Source organism: Spea bombifrons, chromosome 11 (genome assembly GCF_027358695.1).
Source record: "Spea bombifrons isolate aSpeBom1 chromosome 11, aSpeBom1.2.pri, whole genome shotgun sequence".
NCBI classification, from domain to species: Eukaryota; Metazoa; Chordata; class Amphibia; order Anura; family Pelobatidae; genus Spea; species Spea bombifrons.
Window position 1 is genome coordinate 33,482,790 of NC_071097.1, and position 16,955 is coordinate 33,499,744.

At 46.6% G+C, this 16,955-nt stretch overlaps 1 protein-coding gene and 1 non-coding gene across 2 annotated transcripts; both read left to right on the forward strand.

Moving 5' to 3' along the window:
- Positions 1-186: 186 nt before the first annotated feature.
- CHD4 (chromodomain helicase DNA binding protein 4) lies at positions 187-16,753 on the forward strand. The gene is given in 39 exon segments (XM_053451168.1): positions 187-318; positions 1,434-1,577; positions 5,042-5,160; positions 5,528-5,713; positions 6,194-6,312; positions 6,397-6,647; positions 6,785-6,909; positions 7,011-7,146; positions 7,227-7,408; positions 7,703-7,939; positions 8,018-8,221; positions 8,308-8,519; positions 8,603-8,734; positions 8,827-8,923; positions 9,120-9,311; positions 9,472-9,672; positions 9,759-9,896; positions 9,981-10,102; positions 10,269-10,442; positions 10,547-10,688; positions 10,849-10,980; positions 11,165-11,282; positions 11,512-11,636; positions 11,716-12,210; positions 12,302-12,482; positions 12,571-12,657; positions 12,761-12,849; positions 13,059-13,192; positions 13,369-13,513; positions 13,734-13,899; positions 14,155-14,231; positions 14,322-14,439; positions 14,534-14,581; positions 14,676-14,807; positions 14,990-15,098; positions 15,387-15,519; positions 15,613-15,808; positions 15,936-16,099; positions 16,209-16,753. Coding segments are annotated over 38 exon segments (5,715 nt in total). The 5' UTR covers positions 187-318; positions 1,434-1,498; the 3' UTR covers positions 16,227-16,753.
- LOC128469535 (small Cajal body-specific RNA 11) lies at positions 13,937-14,074 on the forward strand. The gene has a single exon (XR_008345956.1). It is a non-coding gene; the product is annotated as a small Cajal body-specific RNA 11 (non-coding RNA).
- Positions 16,754-16,955: the final 202 nt, after the last annotated feature.

Consider the following 16,955-nt stretch of genomic DNA (forward strand, 5'->3'; position numbering starts at 1 on the left):
CAATCTCCCTCAGGTTATTATGGGATGTCAGGGTTATTATGGGATGTCAGACTCCCTCCTGTTGCTATGGGATGTCAGGCTGCCTCTTGTTATTATGGGATGTCGGACCGGGGGTTATTATGGGATGGCCAGTTCTTTGGGGTTATTATGGGATGGCTGGCCGCCCGTCTCCAGGGTAACGCGCTGGTTGCCGAGGTAACAAGGCGGGGCCAAGGAAGGGGCGGGGACTCCACCATCACTGCCGGTGTCCCGGAGAGAGGAGCGGGAGGATTCACGGCGAGAGCGGCTTCCCTCCCCACCGTCAGAGACCGGTCTGAGGTGAGTGCGACTTCGGGGGGACGGGAGAGTACGCGGATGGGACCCCCGGAGGTCACGGGTCACAACGAGTTAGAAGCGGCCTGAGCCCGGCCATTGTGTAGGGGTATTGTACGGATGGCGCTATACCTCAGCCCACGGAATAACTGCGCCGCTGTATACCTCACCGCGCGCTTCCTAAAGGCATCTGCTCCTATAATCCTATATACAGACACATGAGCCCTTATACAGAGTAATGTAACGCCTATATACGGGGACACGGTCCCTTATACAGAGTAATGCTGCGCCTATATACAGACGCACGAGCCCTTATACAGAGTAATGCTGCGCCTATATACAGACGCACGAGCCCTTATACAGAGTAATGCTGCGCCTATATACAGACGCACGAGCCCTTATACAGAGTAATGCTGCGACTATATACAGACGCACGAGCCCTTATACAGAGTAATGCTGCGACTATATACAGACGCACGAGCCCTTATACAGAGTAATGCTGCGCCTATATACAGGCACATGAGCCCTTATGCAGAGTAATACTATGCCTATATACTTCCATAAGAGCCCTTATACAGAGTAATGTTACACCTATATACAGAGTAATGTTACACCTATATACAGACACGTGTGTGTGTGTGTGTATGTATGTATGTGTGTGTATATGTGTATATATATATATGCACTTCAATCCCCAGCAGGCATGCATTGTTACTATATGTAGACACTGTATATGGGAATATAGTACAAGGCATGGACGGGTGACATTAACCCTTTGTATTAGCACAAAACCCCTATAAGTTCTCAGTACGCAGCCATGTTTCCTTTATAACATCCCAGTGCACATGAACAGACTGCATCTGCTCGTAGTTCCACATTGTTTGTCTCTATGCTTTAAAACCTATATATACACGCACACGTCTGTATATGTTTAATCAAAATGTCACCCATGCACAGGGTGGGGGATGGGTAAGGCTTGCAGCTCAGGTAGGCCTCAGTGCCTGTAGTGGATAGCTGTGTACACAATAGGCTGCTCCTGCTGTTTTTGTGTGTGCGATGGTGTCGTTTGTATAGCATATATATATGTCTCAGTATATTAACGTGTTTTTTTTCCATTGCAGACTCCTCCCCCTGCGCCACGCAGCGACTGAAGACTTTCATCGCTCGTGCCATCTAGCTTCTTATCATGGCTTCCGGGCTCGGGCCCTCGTCGCCGGGCAGCGAAGGAGAGATTGAAGTCATGTTAAACAGCAGCCACCACCAAGGTAGGAAGCGGTTTATTGTATGGAATGCGCGGATTCTATAACGGAAGGGATCGGGGTTACAGAGTTACCAGCTGATTACTTCTCTGGGTGGCTTTTGTGTTCAAGTAGGCAGTGTCCAGCGTGTTCGGACGCCACGCATCTCCTGAAATTCCCTGTGTGATAACATGAAATATAGGTCTAACATTCTAAATGTATATATGTGTGTGTGTGTGTGTGTGTGTGTGTATATATATATATATAATCTCCCTATGAAGTAGATCACTTAGTTTTAATGGCATTTTGTGACGGCTTGTGTTATCCGGAGGCTGATAGCGCTGCCGTGATGCCTGGTGTTGGCAGGTAGCCTCCGTTTTGGTTTGGGTTTAGGTGAGTCTGCAGATATTTTAATGCTACAGCAACCTCTCGTGCCAGTTCAGTCAAAATTGCAGCATAATCCCGTCCGAGCCAAATGTTTAATGAGTTGGGTGGCATGCAACCTTCTTCAAGCAGGCAGAGATTTCTGCACGTGATGTACGTGGCATGAAGCGGTGAAAGTCATCAGGCTGGCGTTTAATTCAGTCCTATCCAGTTTGTGGTTTGGCATAAAATCTCTCGCTTTCGTCAACAATGTCATGTCCCGTACAAATACAGTATATCTTTAATGGTTGGGTTATGGATGATGTCGGCGCACTTCCTTGGGTTTGGATGTTGGGGTTGGAACCCTTGGTCAGTTTCTTGGTACCACTAATCTGCTTGTTACCGTACAAATAGCCGGGTCGCGGAGCTTCGGCCGGAGAATCAGGTTGTGCTTTCGTTAAATTGTCTTTTGAGGCCTTTCCGTGCCGTGAAGTTATGGCAGTGAATGTTGGGCACTTAGGTTACTTGGTTATGTCATCGGCCTATAAGCATCAGTCGATGGACTACGGGTTACTTCTTTCCGTCGTGTCTCTTGGCGCATCGGCCGCGGTTGTGCCGGTCAACGGCTACTCACTGAGTGCTCAGAAATAAGGCGGTTGTTTGGTGTTTGCTTGTTGAGAGGAACAGAATCGGTGATGGTGGACTTCACTTTCTGCGCTCCCCTCCTCTTTAGAAGAGGAGATACAGATACTCTGGTATTGTAAAGGTTGATGTGTACTCTCCTTATTTCATGATCTACGGGAGTTAAATCTGCAAGATGTTACTTTGTCAGACGACCTCTTGCTACATTGGCCGGTATTTTATATCTGAGGATACGGTTAGAAGTCGTCTCCTGTTACGTATAAAACGTCTGCAAACCCCCCATGTGGCAGTCAGCCGTTTGCTAGTTGACTTGCTCTTTTGTGACGCTGCTTCTGGGGTGTCAATGAAGCCTCCTTAACATAATAGGCTTGTTGGATTTGATTGAATGTGACACGTGCTTCAAATTCACCCATCTCTCCGGTGACGTTTGGCCGTGGGGGGCCACGCTGGAGAGGGCAGGTCGTGTGGTGCCTTTGGGGTACTGCCATCTTGTCATAGAGAAAAAGTAAAGCAGCCATTAACTGTCCTGTCCTAAAGAAACAAAAGCTCCCCCTCCTGCTTTCCGCCGTGCGTGTGCATTGTGGGCGTGCAGGGCAAACATGCACGCCCCCTCCTCGTGCTCCTACTAATCCCTTCTAATGCTGCCGGAGCCCACCTCCAAGCTGCCCCTTCCCCTAAAACAACCCCACGACAACGTCTGCCTATGTGCTGTTCTGCTAAATGAATGTGTGTACAATTATTTAAGAAACAACGTGTGGAACATTCAGCGCACGTGCTTTGTGTATCTCTGTGGCCCGGTGCTGTGTTCTGTGTGTGCTCCTCTGCTGTGTCGCTCGTTGCCCTGTGTTTGTGTGTCTGATGGGTTCTGATCATTGCCTGGTGCTTGTATGTCGGGTGCTAATCATTATCCGCTCCTGTGTCTTATTGCCCCGTGCCTGTTATCTCGGGGGTGCTGATCATTGCCCTGGTGCCTGTTATCTCGGGGGTGCTGATCATTGCCCTGGTGCCTGTTATCTCGGGGGTGCTGATCATTGCCCTGGTGCCTGTTATCTCGGGGGTGCTGATCATTGCCTTGGTGCCTGTTATGTCGGGGGGTGCTGATGATTGCCCTGGTGCCTGTTATGATCATTGCCTCTCTTGCTTGTATGTCGAGGGGGGGGGCTGATCATTGCCCCCTGCTTGTATGTCGGGGGGGGGCTGATCATTGCCCCCTGCTTGTATGTCGGGGGGCTGATCATTGCCCCTCTCGCTTGTATGTCGGGGGGCTGATCATTGCCCCCTGCTTGTATGTCGGGGGGGCTGATCAGTGCCCCCTGCTTGTATGTCGGGGGGGCTGATCAGTGCCCCCTGCTTGTATGTCGGGGGGCTGATCAGTGCCCCCTGCTTGTATGTCGGGGGGGGGCTGATCATTGCCCCCTGCTTGTATGTCGGGGGGGCTGATCATTGCCCCTCTCGCTTGTATGTCGGGGGGGGCTGATCATTGCCCCTCTCGCTTGTATGTCGGGGGGGCTGATCATTGCCCCCTGCTTGTATGTCGGGGGGGCTGATCATTGCCCCCTGCTTGTATGTCGGGGGGGGGGGGTGATCATTGTCCGCCACTGTGTCTCTCCAGTAATTTGTGTATCTGGGAGTCTCCTCCCTCTTGCTCGGTGATTAACCCCTCCCCCCATGTGGGCTGCTGTCCTCCCTGCTTTTCCTAGGTATGAGAACAAAAGCCAGAGCAATGTTTGGACCCTTCTAGGCCTGAGATATTGCTCGTCTGTCCTGCCACCGTCTTGTGCGCGGTGTAAGGTGTCCACCGTGCCGTAGGCTTGATATGGCAAATGTATATTTCTGTCTGTAGAACCTCAAATGGTCTTCCCTCTTGTATTAAGCAGCTCCAGAACTGTAATGTGCCGTGCAGGCCCTCGGCTGTGGTTTTAATTCCCCCACCCCCACCCCCCCAACAAGTCTGTACAGCAGGACCTCATCTTGGAGCACTAATCCCTCCCCGCTTCCTGTCTCACAGTCCTGGGTTAAGAGTGCTGCTTGCCGAGTCTTGGACACGTAGCTCTTGTTTTTAACACGGGTTAAAGTTTTAGGTAAATCCAAATATTCTTTGCCTAACAGGTAGAGGCAGTGACATTAGTTTGTGTATTGTAAAGCAAAACTCCCATGACTCTCAGCAATCTTCATGAATGAATCACAGGAATACTAGTTGTAGCCCCACCAGTTGACTTCTCCTGGTGTGTGGATTAGTCTGTTAATCTCAACATTAAAGGCATTTATTTGGCCCCTCTGGCCAGTTCCTTTTCTATGCCGCTACTGGAAAAGTAAATACGCTGTGAAAAACTTCCAGGGAGATATTAACCAATGTGAAGACGGCAGGTGTCATGTCTCTGGAGACGTCTCTGCTCCTCTGGCAAGGGAGTCTTGGAGAAGCCAAAGTTTTATATTTAGAGGTGGACTTTTTCTGACAACAGGCATCTCTGTTTCCTTCCTTCCAGATGATGACGATCTTGATGAGGATCTCTCGGAAGTCGAAACGCCTAAAATAAAGAAGAAGAAGAAACCCAAAAAGCCAAAAGATTCAAAGCCCTCCAAAGGAAAGAGACAGAAAAAGGAGGTTTGTTGGATGTGTGAATGCGAGTATCTTTTCCCTGTAAGCAGAGGATAAGGTTTGTTTGCGTGATGAGTGCGCTTTAGAAGCAGAAGTGATTCGTGTCAGTTTGGGACTCAGAGGTTTAGAGGGAGTAGAGATGACACGTTGCCATGGTGATATTTGGAATGTGTGAAGAGGGTTCTGGATAGATTGGAAAAGTTTTTTGGGGGGGTTCCAGAAAGTAGGTGACCTCAGTGTACACGTTACCTTCGCGAAAATATAGAGGCCGCTGCGCCTGTAGTGCTAAAGGTTCTACTGATACTTGGCATCAGGTAATATACAGTAGAATAAGACAGAACAAGACACTTATTTCTTGCTGTTTATCTGCTAGGATGTGGATGATAGCTCAGGAGAAGGCAACGATTTTGGGGAGGACGATGTTGGACACGTTCGCTCAGACAGTGAAGGCAGTGATTACACCCCTGGCAAGAAGAAAAAGAAGAAGCTGGGGCAGAAGAAGGAGAAGAAAACCAAGGTGAAGCGTGAGGAAGAAGAGGACGATGATGATGACTCCAAGGTCAGTGCACCATAGGCTTCTTTTTGTTTTGATATATATATATATTATATATATGCATGTTCTCATTGCTTACGTTTTTGGTTTTGTTTTTTTTGTTTTTTTCCAATTCTCCGTTTATTGAAAGTAGAATATGACAGTACACAATACCAAAGCAATAGTAAGGCACAGGTGAAATAGGTACAAGGCACAATGATAAAAGCAGTAGCCATCAGTGCAAACGTAAACCTGAGAGATCATAACATCAGAGTACAAAACCACACAGGTACAAAATGTTCACACAAAAAAAACAGGTCAAGTACGTGTCGTATACATGTTGTAGTGAGACATAAACATGGAGCAATCGGAGACTTAAACCATGGTAAGGACTTACGTTTTTGTTTAATACTGCACCGAAAGCACTTCTGTAACCGTTAGTCAATGCACATGTTCACTTGTATCGCTGTATTAGGAAGGGGTATCAAGTGTTTGTTTTCTTTATAGGAGCCAAAGTCTTCTGGTCAACTTTTGGAGGACTGGGGTATGGAGGATATCGACCATGTGTTTACAGAGGATGATTATCGTACACTGACTAACTACAAGGCTTTCAGTCAATTTGTCAGGTATGTCCTGTCCTCTTCATTCATTTCTGCCTTTGACGTTTATTCAGTTCATTAACATTGTGCCTTTATTTTTATTTTTTTTAGACCTCTCATTGCAGCCAAGAACCCAAAGATTGCTGTCTCTAAGATGATGATGGTCCTGGGTGCCAAGTGGAGAGAATTTAGTACAAATAACCCTTTGAAGGGAAGCTCAGGCGCTTCTGTGGCTGCTGCCGCTGCTGCTGCTGTTGCTGTAGTAGAGAGTATGGTGGCAACTAATGAAGTGGTTGCTCCCCCACCACCACCACCAGTTCCTGAAGTTCCCCTGCGCAAGGCTAAGACAAAGGAAGGAAAAGGTCAGTGGTCATCAGGCTACCCCTGCTAGGGGCTGTTGCTGGCTACTATATGAGATGAGAGTTTGCCCCCTAACTTCTACACAGAATTGTCCAGCCCTGATGTGTAAACGTTTTTGTTTTTTTCTCCCTTTCCTTAGGGCCTAATGCCAGGAAGAAACCAAAGACTGTCAAACCTCCAGAAATTAAGAAGCCCAAAGCCAAGAAAGTTGCTCCTTTGAAAATCAAGCTTGGGGGCTTTGGTTCCAAACGCAAGCGTTCTTCCGTAAGTGGAATATTTGAGCGTTTTAGACGTTAGGCTATTAAAGGTATAGCTTCAACGTGTCCCGGTGACAGCCTGGTGTAATGTACGGCTTGCTTTGCCAGAGTGAAGAGGATGATCTAGAGGTGGATTCTGACTATGATGAAGGCAGCATGAACAGCCTGTCTGTTTCAGATGGATCTACCAGTAAGAGTAGCCGGAGTCGGAAGAAACTGAAAGCCAGCAAGAAGAAGAAGAAAGGTTCGTAAAAATTGCGTTGGTATTTTACTCAAGTAGGGAAATGTCTTGTCTCATCCTGAAAGTGTCCCTTTTTTAAACAGGTGATGAGGAGGCAGCTGGAGGAGTGGATGGTTATGAAACAGATCACCAAGACTACTGTGAGGTTTGCCAGCAAGGTGGGGAGATCATCCTGTGTGACACCTGTCCCCGTGCTTACCACATGGTCTGTCTGGACCCCGACATGGACAAAGCGCCTGAGGGAAAATGGAGTTGCCCACACTGTGTAAGTGAAAGCAGAGGGCAATTGAACACAGGAGCCCTTTTCTATAGTTGTGTATACTTACTGTTAGGGTGTCACAAGGGTGTGATCTGTCACGTTTTGTCTGTAAGTTGAAAGAGAAGGAGCCGTTTTTCATTTGTCCTTGTGTGAAATGATGGATGATTTGTGTTGTGTACTCTGGTACCTCCTAATTGTCTCGCTACGTCATGTCTCCTGTCTATTAAGGCTGGCTAGAATGCGTTTGGCAGTTTGAAATGTAGCCTATATTGTTGGCTAATGCGGCTTTATTTCTCATAGGAGAAGGAAGGAGTGCAGTGGGAAGCAAAAGAGGATAACTCTGAGTGTGATGAAGACATGGAGGATGCCGCAGGTGATCCAGAGGAGGAGGATCACCACATGGAGTTCTGCCGTGTTTGCAAGGACGGAGGGGAACTGCTTTGTTGCGACACCTGTCCTTCTTCTTACCACATACATTGCCTAAATCCTCCATTGCCGGAGATTCCCAACGGAGAATGGCTGTGTCCACGGTGTACTGTGAGTATCAACTTTGCTGATTTTCTTACATGTTGACTCTGTTGCTTCTTGGTGTAACCCATATCTTTCTCTCCGCAGTGCCCTTCCCTGAAGGGTAAAATCCAGAAGATATTGACCTGGAAATGGGGTCAGCCTCCTCCCCCTACTCCTGTACCACGTCCGCCAGGATCGGATCCTAGTGCCCCTCCACCCAAGCCTCTAGAGGGTAGACAAGAGCGAGAATTTTTTGTTAAGTGGCATAGCATGTCTTATCTGCACTGCTCCTGGGTCACAGAGCTCCAGGTAACAATTTGGCGTGGAGTAACATCTTGTGTCTGTAGTATCACCCCCCTGACTGCTTTAGTAACCAAACCTGTTTCCTTCCGCAGCTGGAACTTCACTGCCAAGTCATGTTCCGAAACTACCAGAGAAAAAATGACATGGATGAGCCTCCTGCTGGGGATTATTATGGAGGTGACGACGAAGAAAAGAGCCGCAAGAGGAAAAACAAAGATCCTAAATATCTTGAGATGGAGGAGAAATTCTATCGTTATGGGATCAAACCAGAATGGATTATGATTCATCGCGTCTTGAACCACAGGTACGGGGATGCAGTGAAAGTCTCATCTGTGGATCATTCTGTTGCTATAGGATACTAACAGCACCTCTTTTCTCTATGCCTAGTGTTGACAAAAAGGGGAATGTTCATTATTTGATCAAGTGGAGGGATCTGCCTTATGACCAGGCATCCTGGGAGCTTGAAGATGCTGATGTACAGGATTATGACATATACAAGCAAGGCTACTGGAATCACAGGTGGGTTCCTGGAGCGGCAGACGCCTACTCTTCATACGTACGTGTCGGAAATGTGTGTTCGTCTGCAACTTACATTTTCTTTCAACTTGCAGGGAGCTGATGTGTGGTGATGAAGGACGTCCTGGTAAAAAGATCAAGAAAGTTAAACTTAGGAGACCTGAACGCCCCCCTGACACCCCAACCGTAGATGTAAGTTTCTTTACATGGAAACATAATTTGATGGTAGATAACCATTTGGATCATCTAGTCTGTAAAGACCCAAACCTTAATCACTCCTTGGTCTCTTCTTAGATTCAAGATAGAAATATACCTTCCCCATGCATGTTTAAACTCTCCTACCATGTAAACACTGAGTTGATTGTATTTGCTGTATCTTCACTCTTAGCCTACAGTTAAATATGATCGTCAGCCTGAGTATCTGGACATCACGGGAGGCACACTTCATCCGTATCAGCTGGAGGGTCTGAACTGGTTGCGCTTTTCATGGGCACAAGGCACAGATACCATCCTGGCAGATGAAATGGGATTGGGAAAAACTGTGCAGACAGCAGTATTCCTGTACTCTCTTTATAAAGAGGTGAGTTCTCATGCCCTCAGCTAACATTCATTACACATAATCTGTACTCTGCCTTTACCGAGGGTATGCAGTTCTTGTGTACAAACTTTTCATTACCCTCCCCACCTGTGTCCCCTGTATGGTACTAACAGAGTTTTTTTTTTTTTTTTATTATTTCCAGGGTCATTCAAAAGGTCCATTTCTAGTCAGTGCTCCACTCTCCACCATTATTAACTGGGAGCGTGAATTTGAAATGTGGGCCCCTGACATGTACGTTGTCACGTATGTGGGAGACAAAGACAGCCGTGCCGTCATCAGAGAAAATGAGTTTTCCTTTGAAGATAATGCAATCCGAGGTGGCAAGAAAGCTTCCCGTATGAAGGTTTGTGATCTAATTCTTCATGATTTGGCTGGATATCGGCGGGCAAACATGTGATGCTGAGCTTTTTACTGTTCTGTATCCCACAGAAAGAAGCGTCTGTGAAATTCCACGTACTTCTGACATCCTATGAGCTAATTACGATTGACATGGCCGTGCTTGGCTCTATAGACTGGGCATGTCTGGTTGTGGATGAAGCTCATCGTCTGAAGAACAACCAGTCCAAGGTAAAAATGCACGGACACAATTATCCATGTTTTTGGGAGGCTCGCTGTTCATTATCTAATTGTTTTTTCTGTATTTTCCCCCAGTTTTTCAGGGTTTTGAATGGTTACTCCCTCCAGCACAAGCTTCTCCTCACAGGAACCCCTCTCCAGAATAACCTGGAGGAGTTGTTTCATTTGCTCAATTTCCTGACACCGGAGCGATTCAAGTAAGCTTGTAACAATAATTACAATTGGGTAATTCATGTTGGATCTGTTAGATGCTCGTATCTGCACCATATCTACAGATACTGGTCAGTCCACCCATTGTCAGGTGGCCAGTTTAATTTTACTCAGTGAAATTGATTTTTAATACTTTTTCTATCTGCTTTTTAGTAACCTTGAGGGGTTCTTGGAAGAATTTGCGGATATCGCAAAGGAAGATCAGATAAAGAAGCTTCACGACATGCTGGGACCTCACATGTTGCGTCGGCTCAAGGCAGATGTTTTCAAAAACATGCCATCAAAGACAGAGTTGATTGTGCGTGTGGAGCTTAGTCCTATGCAGAAGTGAGTGAGGTTCTGCTCTCTGCCTGTCCATGGCGCCCACTATGATACCTCCAGTGCAGGGCTGTCTGAGGTCTGATCCGTTTACACCGTGTTTCTTATTTCAGGAAATATTACAAGTTCATTCTCACAAGAAACTTTGAGGCTCTGAACGCACGAGGAGGTGGCAACCAGGTGTCTCTCCTAAATGTGGTGATGGATCTTAAGAAATGCTGTAACCACCCCTACCTCTTCCCTGTGGCTGCTATGGTAAGTGTATGGATGGGTATATGTAGATACTGCGCTAGTAATTTGCCTGTACGATTTAGCCGCCTTTCCGCATTTCTCTTTCATGGGGATTGGTAATACATATGGTTTTAGTTCTCTTTTGAGACCAGTTCTCATGAGTTGCTTTGTATTCCTCCTGTAGGAAGCTCCAAAGATGCCCAATGGGATGTATGATGGGAATGCATTGATCAAAGGAGCTGGAAAACTGTTGCTCCTGCAGAAGATGCTGCGGAAACTAAAGGACGATGGACACAGGGTGCTGATCTTCTCCCAGGTGCGTATCTTCATTCACAGGTGTTCATGACGTATGCGTTTGTGTCCTGTTAGACTCATTGTAACACTCCCTAATCTCTCAATTGTGCACCATTGGGTGATAATATAATCTGTGTTGGCAAACTCGTGATTACTTGATTTGGATTTTGGACTCTGTTGCCTACATATACTTCTTACTCAAATAGATGACAAAGATGCTGGACCTTCTCGAAGACTTTCTTGAACACGAGGGGTATAAATACGAGAGAATAGATGGTGGAATCACTGGGAACATGCGTCAGGAAGCCATTGATCGATTTAATGGTCAGTCTGAAGTCTATACGGATAGTGGGCAGGGGTTTAAAATCCAAGATAAAATCTCTGCTTTTTCTGCCTTGTTTTTACATGGGGATAACGTGGACAATTTTTGTATCTGGTCTGCAATGACCTGAAATAAACGGCTGTAAAAAATCTGAGTTTTATAAAATGTTAACACAATATCTGAATTGTTCATTACATGGAACGAGATAATGATGGGTGCTTTATTTCCTAGCTCCTGGGGCTCAGCAGTTCTGTTTCCTTTTGTCCACTCGTGCCGGAGGTTTGGGGATTAATCTCGCCACAGCAGATACTGTGATTATTTATGATTCTGACTGGAACCCACACAATGACATTCAGGTGAGCAACAAGGCACATCACTGTCTGTAATAAGGCTGTATTTCCGTCTTGCGGCGGCTCTGACGCAAACTTCCTACAGGCTTTCAGCAGAGCTCACCGTATTGGGCAAAACAAGAAGGTGATGATCTATCGGTTTGTGACTCGTGCGTCTGTGGAGGAGAGGATCACTCAAGTAGCAAAGAAGAAGATGATGCTCACCCACTTGGTTGTACGCCCCGGCTTGGGCTCCAAGACTGGCTCCATGTCTAAGCAGGAACTGGACGATATTCTTAAATTCGGAACGGAAGAGCTGTTCAAAGACGAGGCTACAGAAGGTAAGGATTATCCAGGAAGATGACCTGAACCACAATCTCTATTGGTATTTATTGTTCAAGATATTAAAACTACCTGTTCCTAAGGTGGTGAGAACAAGGAGGGTGAAGATGGAAGCGTTATTCATTACGATGACAAGGCCATAGCTCGTTTACTGGATCGAAACCAGGATGAAATTGAAGACACCGAGATCCAGGGAATGAATGAGTACCTGAGCTCCTTCAAGGTGGCGCAGTATGTGGTCCGGGAAGAGGAGATGGCGGTGAGTCACGTTGTTTTCGTGGCATGGCAAATGATTGGGATGATTAAACTTGAGGTTGAATGCTTGCTCACATTGTTGGTCTCTACTCAAGGATGAAGAAGAGGTGGTCCGTGAGATCATTAAGCAAGAGGAGAGCGTTGATCCGGATTACTGGGAGAAGCTTCTCAGGCACCATTATGAGCAGCAGCAGGAAGACCTTGCTCGAAATCTGGGCAAAGGAAAAAGAATCCGCAAGCAGGTCAACTATAATGATGGGAGCCAGGAAGATCGAGGTATATATATCCTTCTATATTGAATGCCATAAACCTACCTCTAGCTCCTGTCTTGCGCCTGATTACTTTAAATCTCTTCTCTCCGCAGATTGGCAGGATGACCAGTCTGATAACCAGTCCGATTATTCTGTGGCTTCTGAGGAGGGCGATGAAGATTTCGATGAACGCTCGGAAGGTAAGCAGCCCAAGTACATACAGTGCAGACTCACTCTTGTCTAACGAGCTCTTTTCAGGAGCTAATCGTTGCTTACATGGCCATTTTGCCTTTCTTTTCACAGCTGCTCGTCGGCCAAACAGAAAAGGTTTGCGAAATGACAAAGACAAGCCTCTCCCGCCGCTCCTGGCACGTGTGGGTGGCAACATTGAGGTACAAACTCCTGGATTGTTTTGGGTTCGGGGGTCTGATAGCTGTTTGAGGGTGGAAAATGGAACTGGACTAGTTATGTATCGCCTTAATGTACTTGAAGTAAGGGGTGTGTATGTTCTAGTTCATGAACTTGTGATCAGCTTATGTATTTAAACACTTGAACATGCTGCCTCATGTCTTTTGTGGTTTTTATATCTCCTTTATCTCAGGTTCTTGGATTTAATGCCCGACAGAGGAAGGCTTTCTTGAATGCCATCATGCGCTATGGAATGCCCCCTCAGGATGCCTTCACCACTCAATGGCTGGTACGAGACCTCCGTGGCAAGTCAGAGAAAGAGTTCAAGTAAGACTTGCACCTTCTTCCCATTCTCCTTCATACAGTCAGCCCCCGCTAAACTTTGTTCTGCTTACCCATCTACTTCTGTTCTCAATGAGCTTCATAGGAGGTAATGCCGGGCTCCTGTCCTCACACTCTTCTATCTAATATAATAATAAATATACTTTTGTTTATGTATACAGAGCCTACGTGTCCCTGTTTATGCGCCATCTCTGTGAACCTGGTGCCGACGGGGCAGAGACTTTCGCAGATGGTGTTCCCAGAGAAGGTCTATCTCGCCAGCATGTTCTAACCAGAATTGGAGTGATGTCTCTCATACGGAAGAAGGTGAGATTCTACATTTTTCCCCCCATGTATGTAACGGGCTTCTACCTCCAGTAAGATTGTCATGTTGATGTAAGGGTTTCATTTGAAAATTTGCTATTTAGAAATATTTATTAAGTTTCTCATGTTACACAATTTAATCCCCCTATGATGTATGCATTAGCCAGTGTTAGTAGTTTTAGCTACGGATTTGGCGTTAACCCTCGTGGCACGGTTTCTCCAGGTCCAAGAGTTTGAGCACGTGAATGGACGTTGGAGTATGCCAGAGCTTGCAGAGGCTGAGGAGAATAAGAAAGCTGCTCAGGTTGACTCTCCATCACCCAAAACACCCACGCCATCTACCCCAGGGGACACACAACCCAATACACCAGCTCCTGTTCCTGCAAACGGTAAGCCCTTTTTTCTTATTTTTAACGTTGCATCATTTTGTCCGCCCAGCAGACTTCTGCACACCCCGGTCTCTAGTGTGGCTGGGGATCCCGGTTGGACACAAACTAATACTGTCTGTTTAGGAGGGCAGCACAAAGATGTAGTGCTATTCCCTTAAAGGCTTGACAGGACATACTTTACATACAATTAGATGCAAGGCTTTGAAGAAATGTCTCTGTTGTGTCATTAACCCATCAATGTCTAATTCTTTCCAGAGGAAAGCTCAAAAACTGAGGAAGGAGCAACTAAGGAGAACACAGAGAAGGAGGTCAAGCCTGAAGAAAGTAATGAGGTGAGTGTTAACCAAAGTAAAGTACTCTTATCTCCTATCCAATCACCCCCTGGACCTTGTTGTAAAATCCCCATTTTTTTTCCTTCCCAGGGTTCAGCGACTGCAGCAGAGACCCGGTCTCCTGTCGCTCCTGCTGAGGAGAAGCCGGAGGAGCCAGAGAGCAAGGAGAAGCCTCCAGCATCTGAACCCATGGAGACAGATCATAAACGTGAGGAGCACGTAGTTACTAAATAACATGCTACAAGCTTTCATTTTACTATCCCCTTTATACACTTTTCTTATTTTCTTTATCCCCATTACAGCAGAGCCAGAGAAAGTAGATGAAGTCATCACTCTGGATGATAAGAAAGGTTTGTACCTTGTCTTTTTTTTTTTTTTTTTTTATTCCTTTTGTTGAGAAACTGTGTACCGGTCTCACAAATCCTCCTCTGCTCTACCCTGCAGATGATGTACAAGAAGTAACGTTGCAGAATGGGGAGACTCCGAAGGAGCCGACTGAAGAGAAAGCCAAGCGCGCTCCGGCAACTGCTGCAAAACAGAGATTCATGTTTAACATCGCGGACGGCGGCTTTACTGGTAACGTGGCCCTTTGTGTTTTGGGCTCTGGGTGATTAACTTGCGGAAGAAGGAAAACATATATAGGGTTGAATGTGAAAACCTCAAGCTCCTCTAAGCCCGTGTGTCTGCAGTATTACTTGACTGATTTCACTCAAGTCGGTGTTCTCTGTGTGTTAACACTCACTCCTTGCTATCCGCAGAACTCCACTCTTTGTGGCAAAACGAAGAAAGAGCAGCAACTGTTACCAAAAAGACATATGAAATCTGGCATCGTAGACATGATTACTGGCTGCTGTCCGGCATCATAAAGTATCCTTTATTGTGCTAAGAATAAGTCGATTTGTGACGTTTGTGGTAAAGCAGGTGTCTTCACTTTTATTGTGCAGTGCACTGTGCTCCTTTTTGTGAAGTTTTGTGACTGGCGGTATGTGTTAAGGTGTTTCACCACCTCGTGCGTCTACTTTTGGGCTGAGAGAAACAATCAGGTGGTTGGGTGTCCTTGGGGGGGGGGATGTACTGGTCAGTATGAGACTGGATCGCTGTTTCTTTGGTTGTAACTTCACTACTGTGAGCTCCATTTTCCTATACGCCGGTCAGTCATGGTTACGCTCGTTGGCAAGACATTCAGAACGACGTGAGGTACGCCATACTCAACGAACCTTTCAAGGGAGAGGTGAACAGAGGCAACTTTCTGGAAATCAAGAACAAGTTCCTCGCTCGGCGGTTTAAAGTGAGCTTTTTTGTTTGTTTTTTCTCTTCCTGCTTTGGCACTTTCTGTGGCAGCGAGGCAGGCTTTGTAACATTTGCCGTCTTTCTTCTCTAGCTCCTGGAACAAGCACTTGTAATAGAGGAGCAGCTTAGACGAGCTGCGTATCTCAATATGTCTGAGGATCCCTCCCACCCTTCCATGGCACTGAATACCAGGTTTGCCGAGGTCGAATGCTTAGCGGAAAGTCACCAGCACCTCTCAAAGGAGTCAATGGCGGGAAACAAGCCAGCAAACGCTGTTCTGCACAAAGGTAAACCTTTCCCGGCTACTGACCGCTGGCCAATAAAATACAAACCGCTGCAAAGAGATGGAGACGAGACTTAAACCTTACGCTCTGTCCTTACCGTGTAACTCACTTTGTGTCTTTGGATCCCCAGTGCTCAAGCAGCTGGAAGAACTGCTGAGTGACATGAAGGCAGATGTCACCAGGCTCCCGGCCACCATTGCCCGAATCCCTCCAGTGGCTGTACGGTTGCAGATGTCAGAAAGGAACATCCTGAGCCGATTAGCAAGCAGAGGGGGAGAACCGCAGCCCCAGCCGGTAAATCTGCAACATAGAATCCCCTCCACCTAAAAAAAAAAAGCCTCTTTCTCAGTGTCGCCAGGCCTGCTCCTGCTTATTTGGTTCTAATTGCGGCTTTTATCTACAGCAGATGGCTCAGCAATAACAAACCCCCTCCTCTGGTCAGGAGGTCCAAGTATATACACCCACCCCAGACATTCCCTACTAGAAGCAGAAACCCAGGCATGGGTTGCAGGACTTGCTACCACATCCAGGGAGCCGACTCAGCAGAGCTGAACCCTACCCCGGAAACATGAGCGACGTTCCCAGTCCCTAAGCAGTCCTGGACCTGTAAGGCGTTAACTGTGACTGCATAGGCCTGAGGGCAGATCATATGGTGCTGCTGCTTCATACATGGGGTTTAACCCCTCCCTTGGGGTTCAGGGTCACATCACTTTCCCCAAAGGCCAGAAACTCACCCTTCGTGGAGGGGCAAACTGCATTCTGAGTTCAGAAGGAAATACTTATTTTGTTTTTTTGTTTTTTTTGTCTTCTAATTTTATTTGCTCCAATCCCCTCAAACTGCCCGAGGGGCGCAGGAGGGGTGTCTCCCAGGAAGGGCACCCTACCTCCATCCTTTTTAATACAGAACGCGTTGTCGCATAATAATAAAACACAAAATACTATTCTGAATGAAGACTTTGAGCCTTTTTTTGTGGTGGGTAATGCTCTGTGTGGATGATTGATGCTAAGGTGGCCTGTAAGCGCATGGAGAATTTAATCAAGGTTAGGTTTAGCCTTTTGGTTTTTTTATGGTGTCCAGTCATCAAAAACTTGGTTATGGTCGGTAAACATGACTTACGTTTGCAGAGGGGGGAAAAAATGTGTTTCTCTT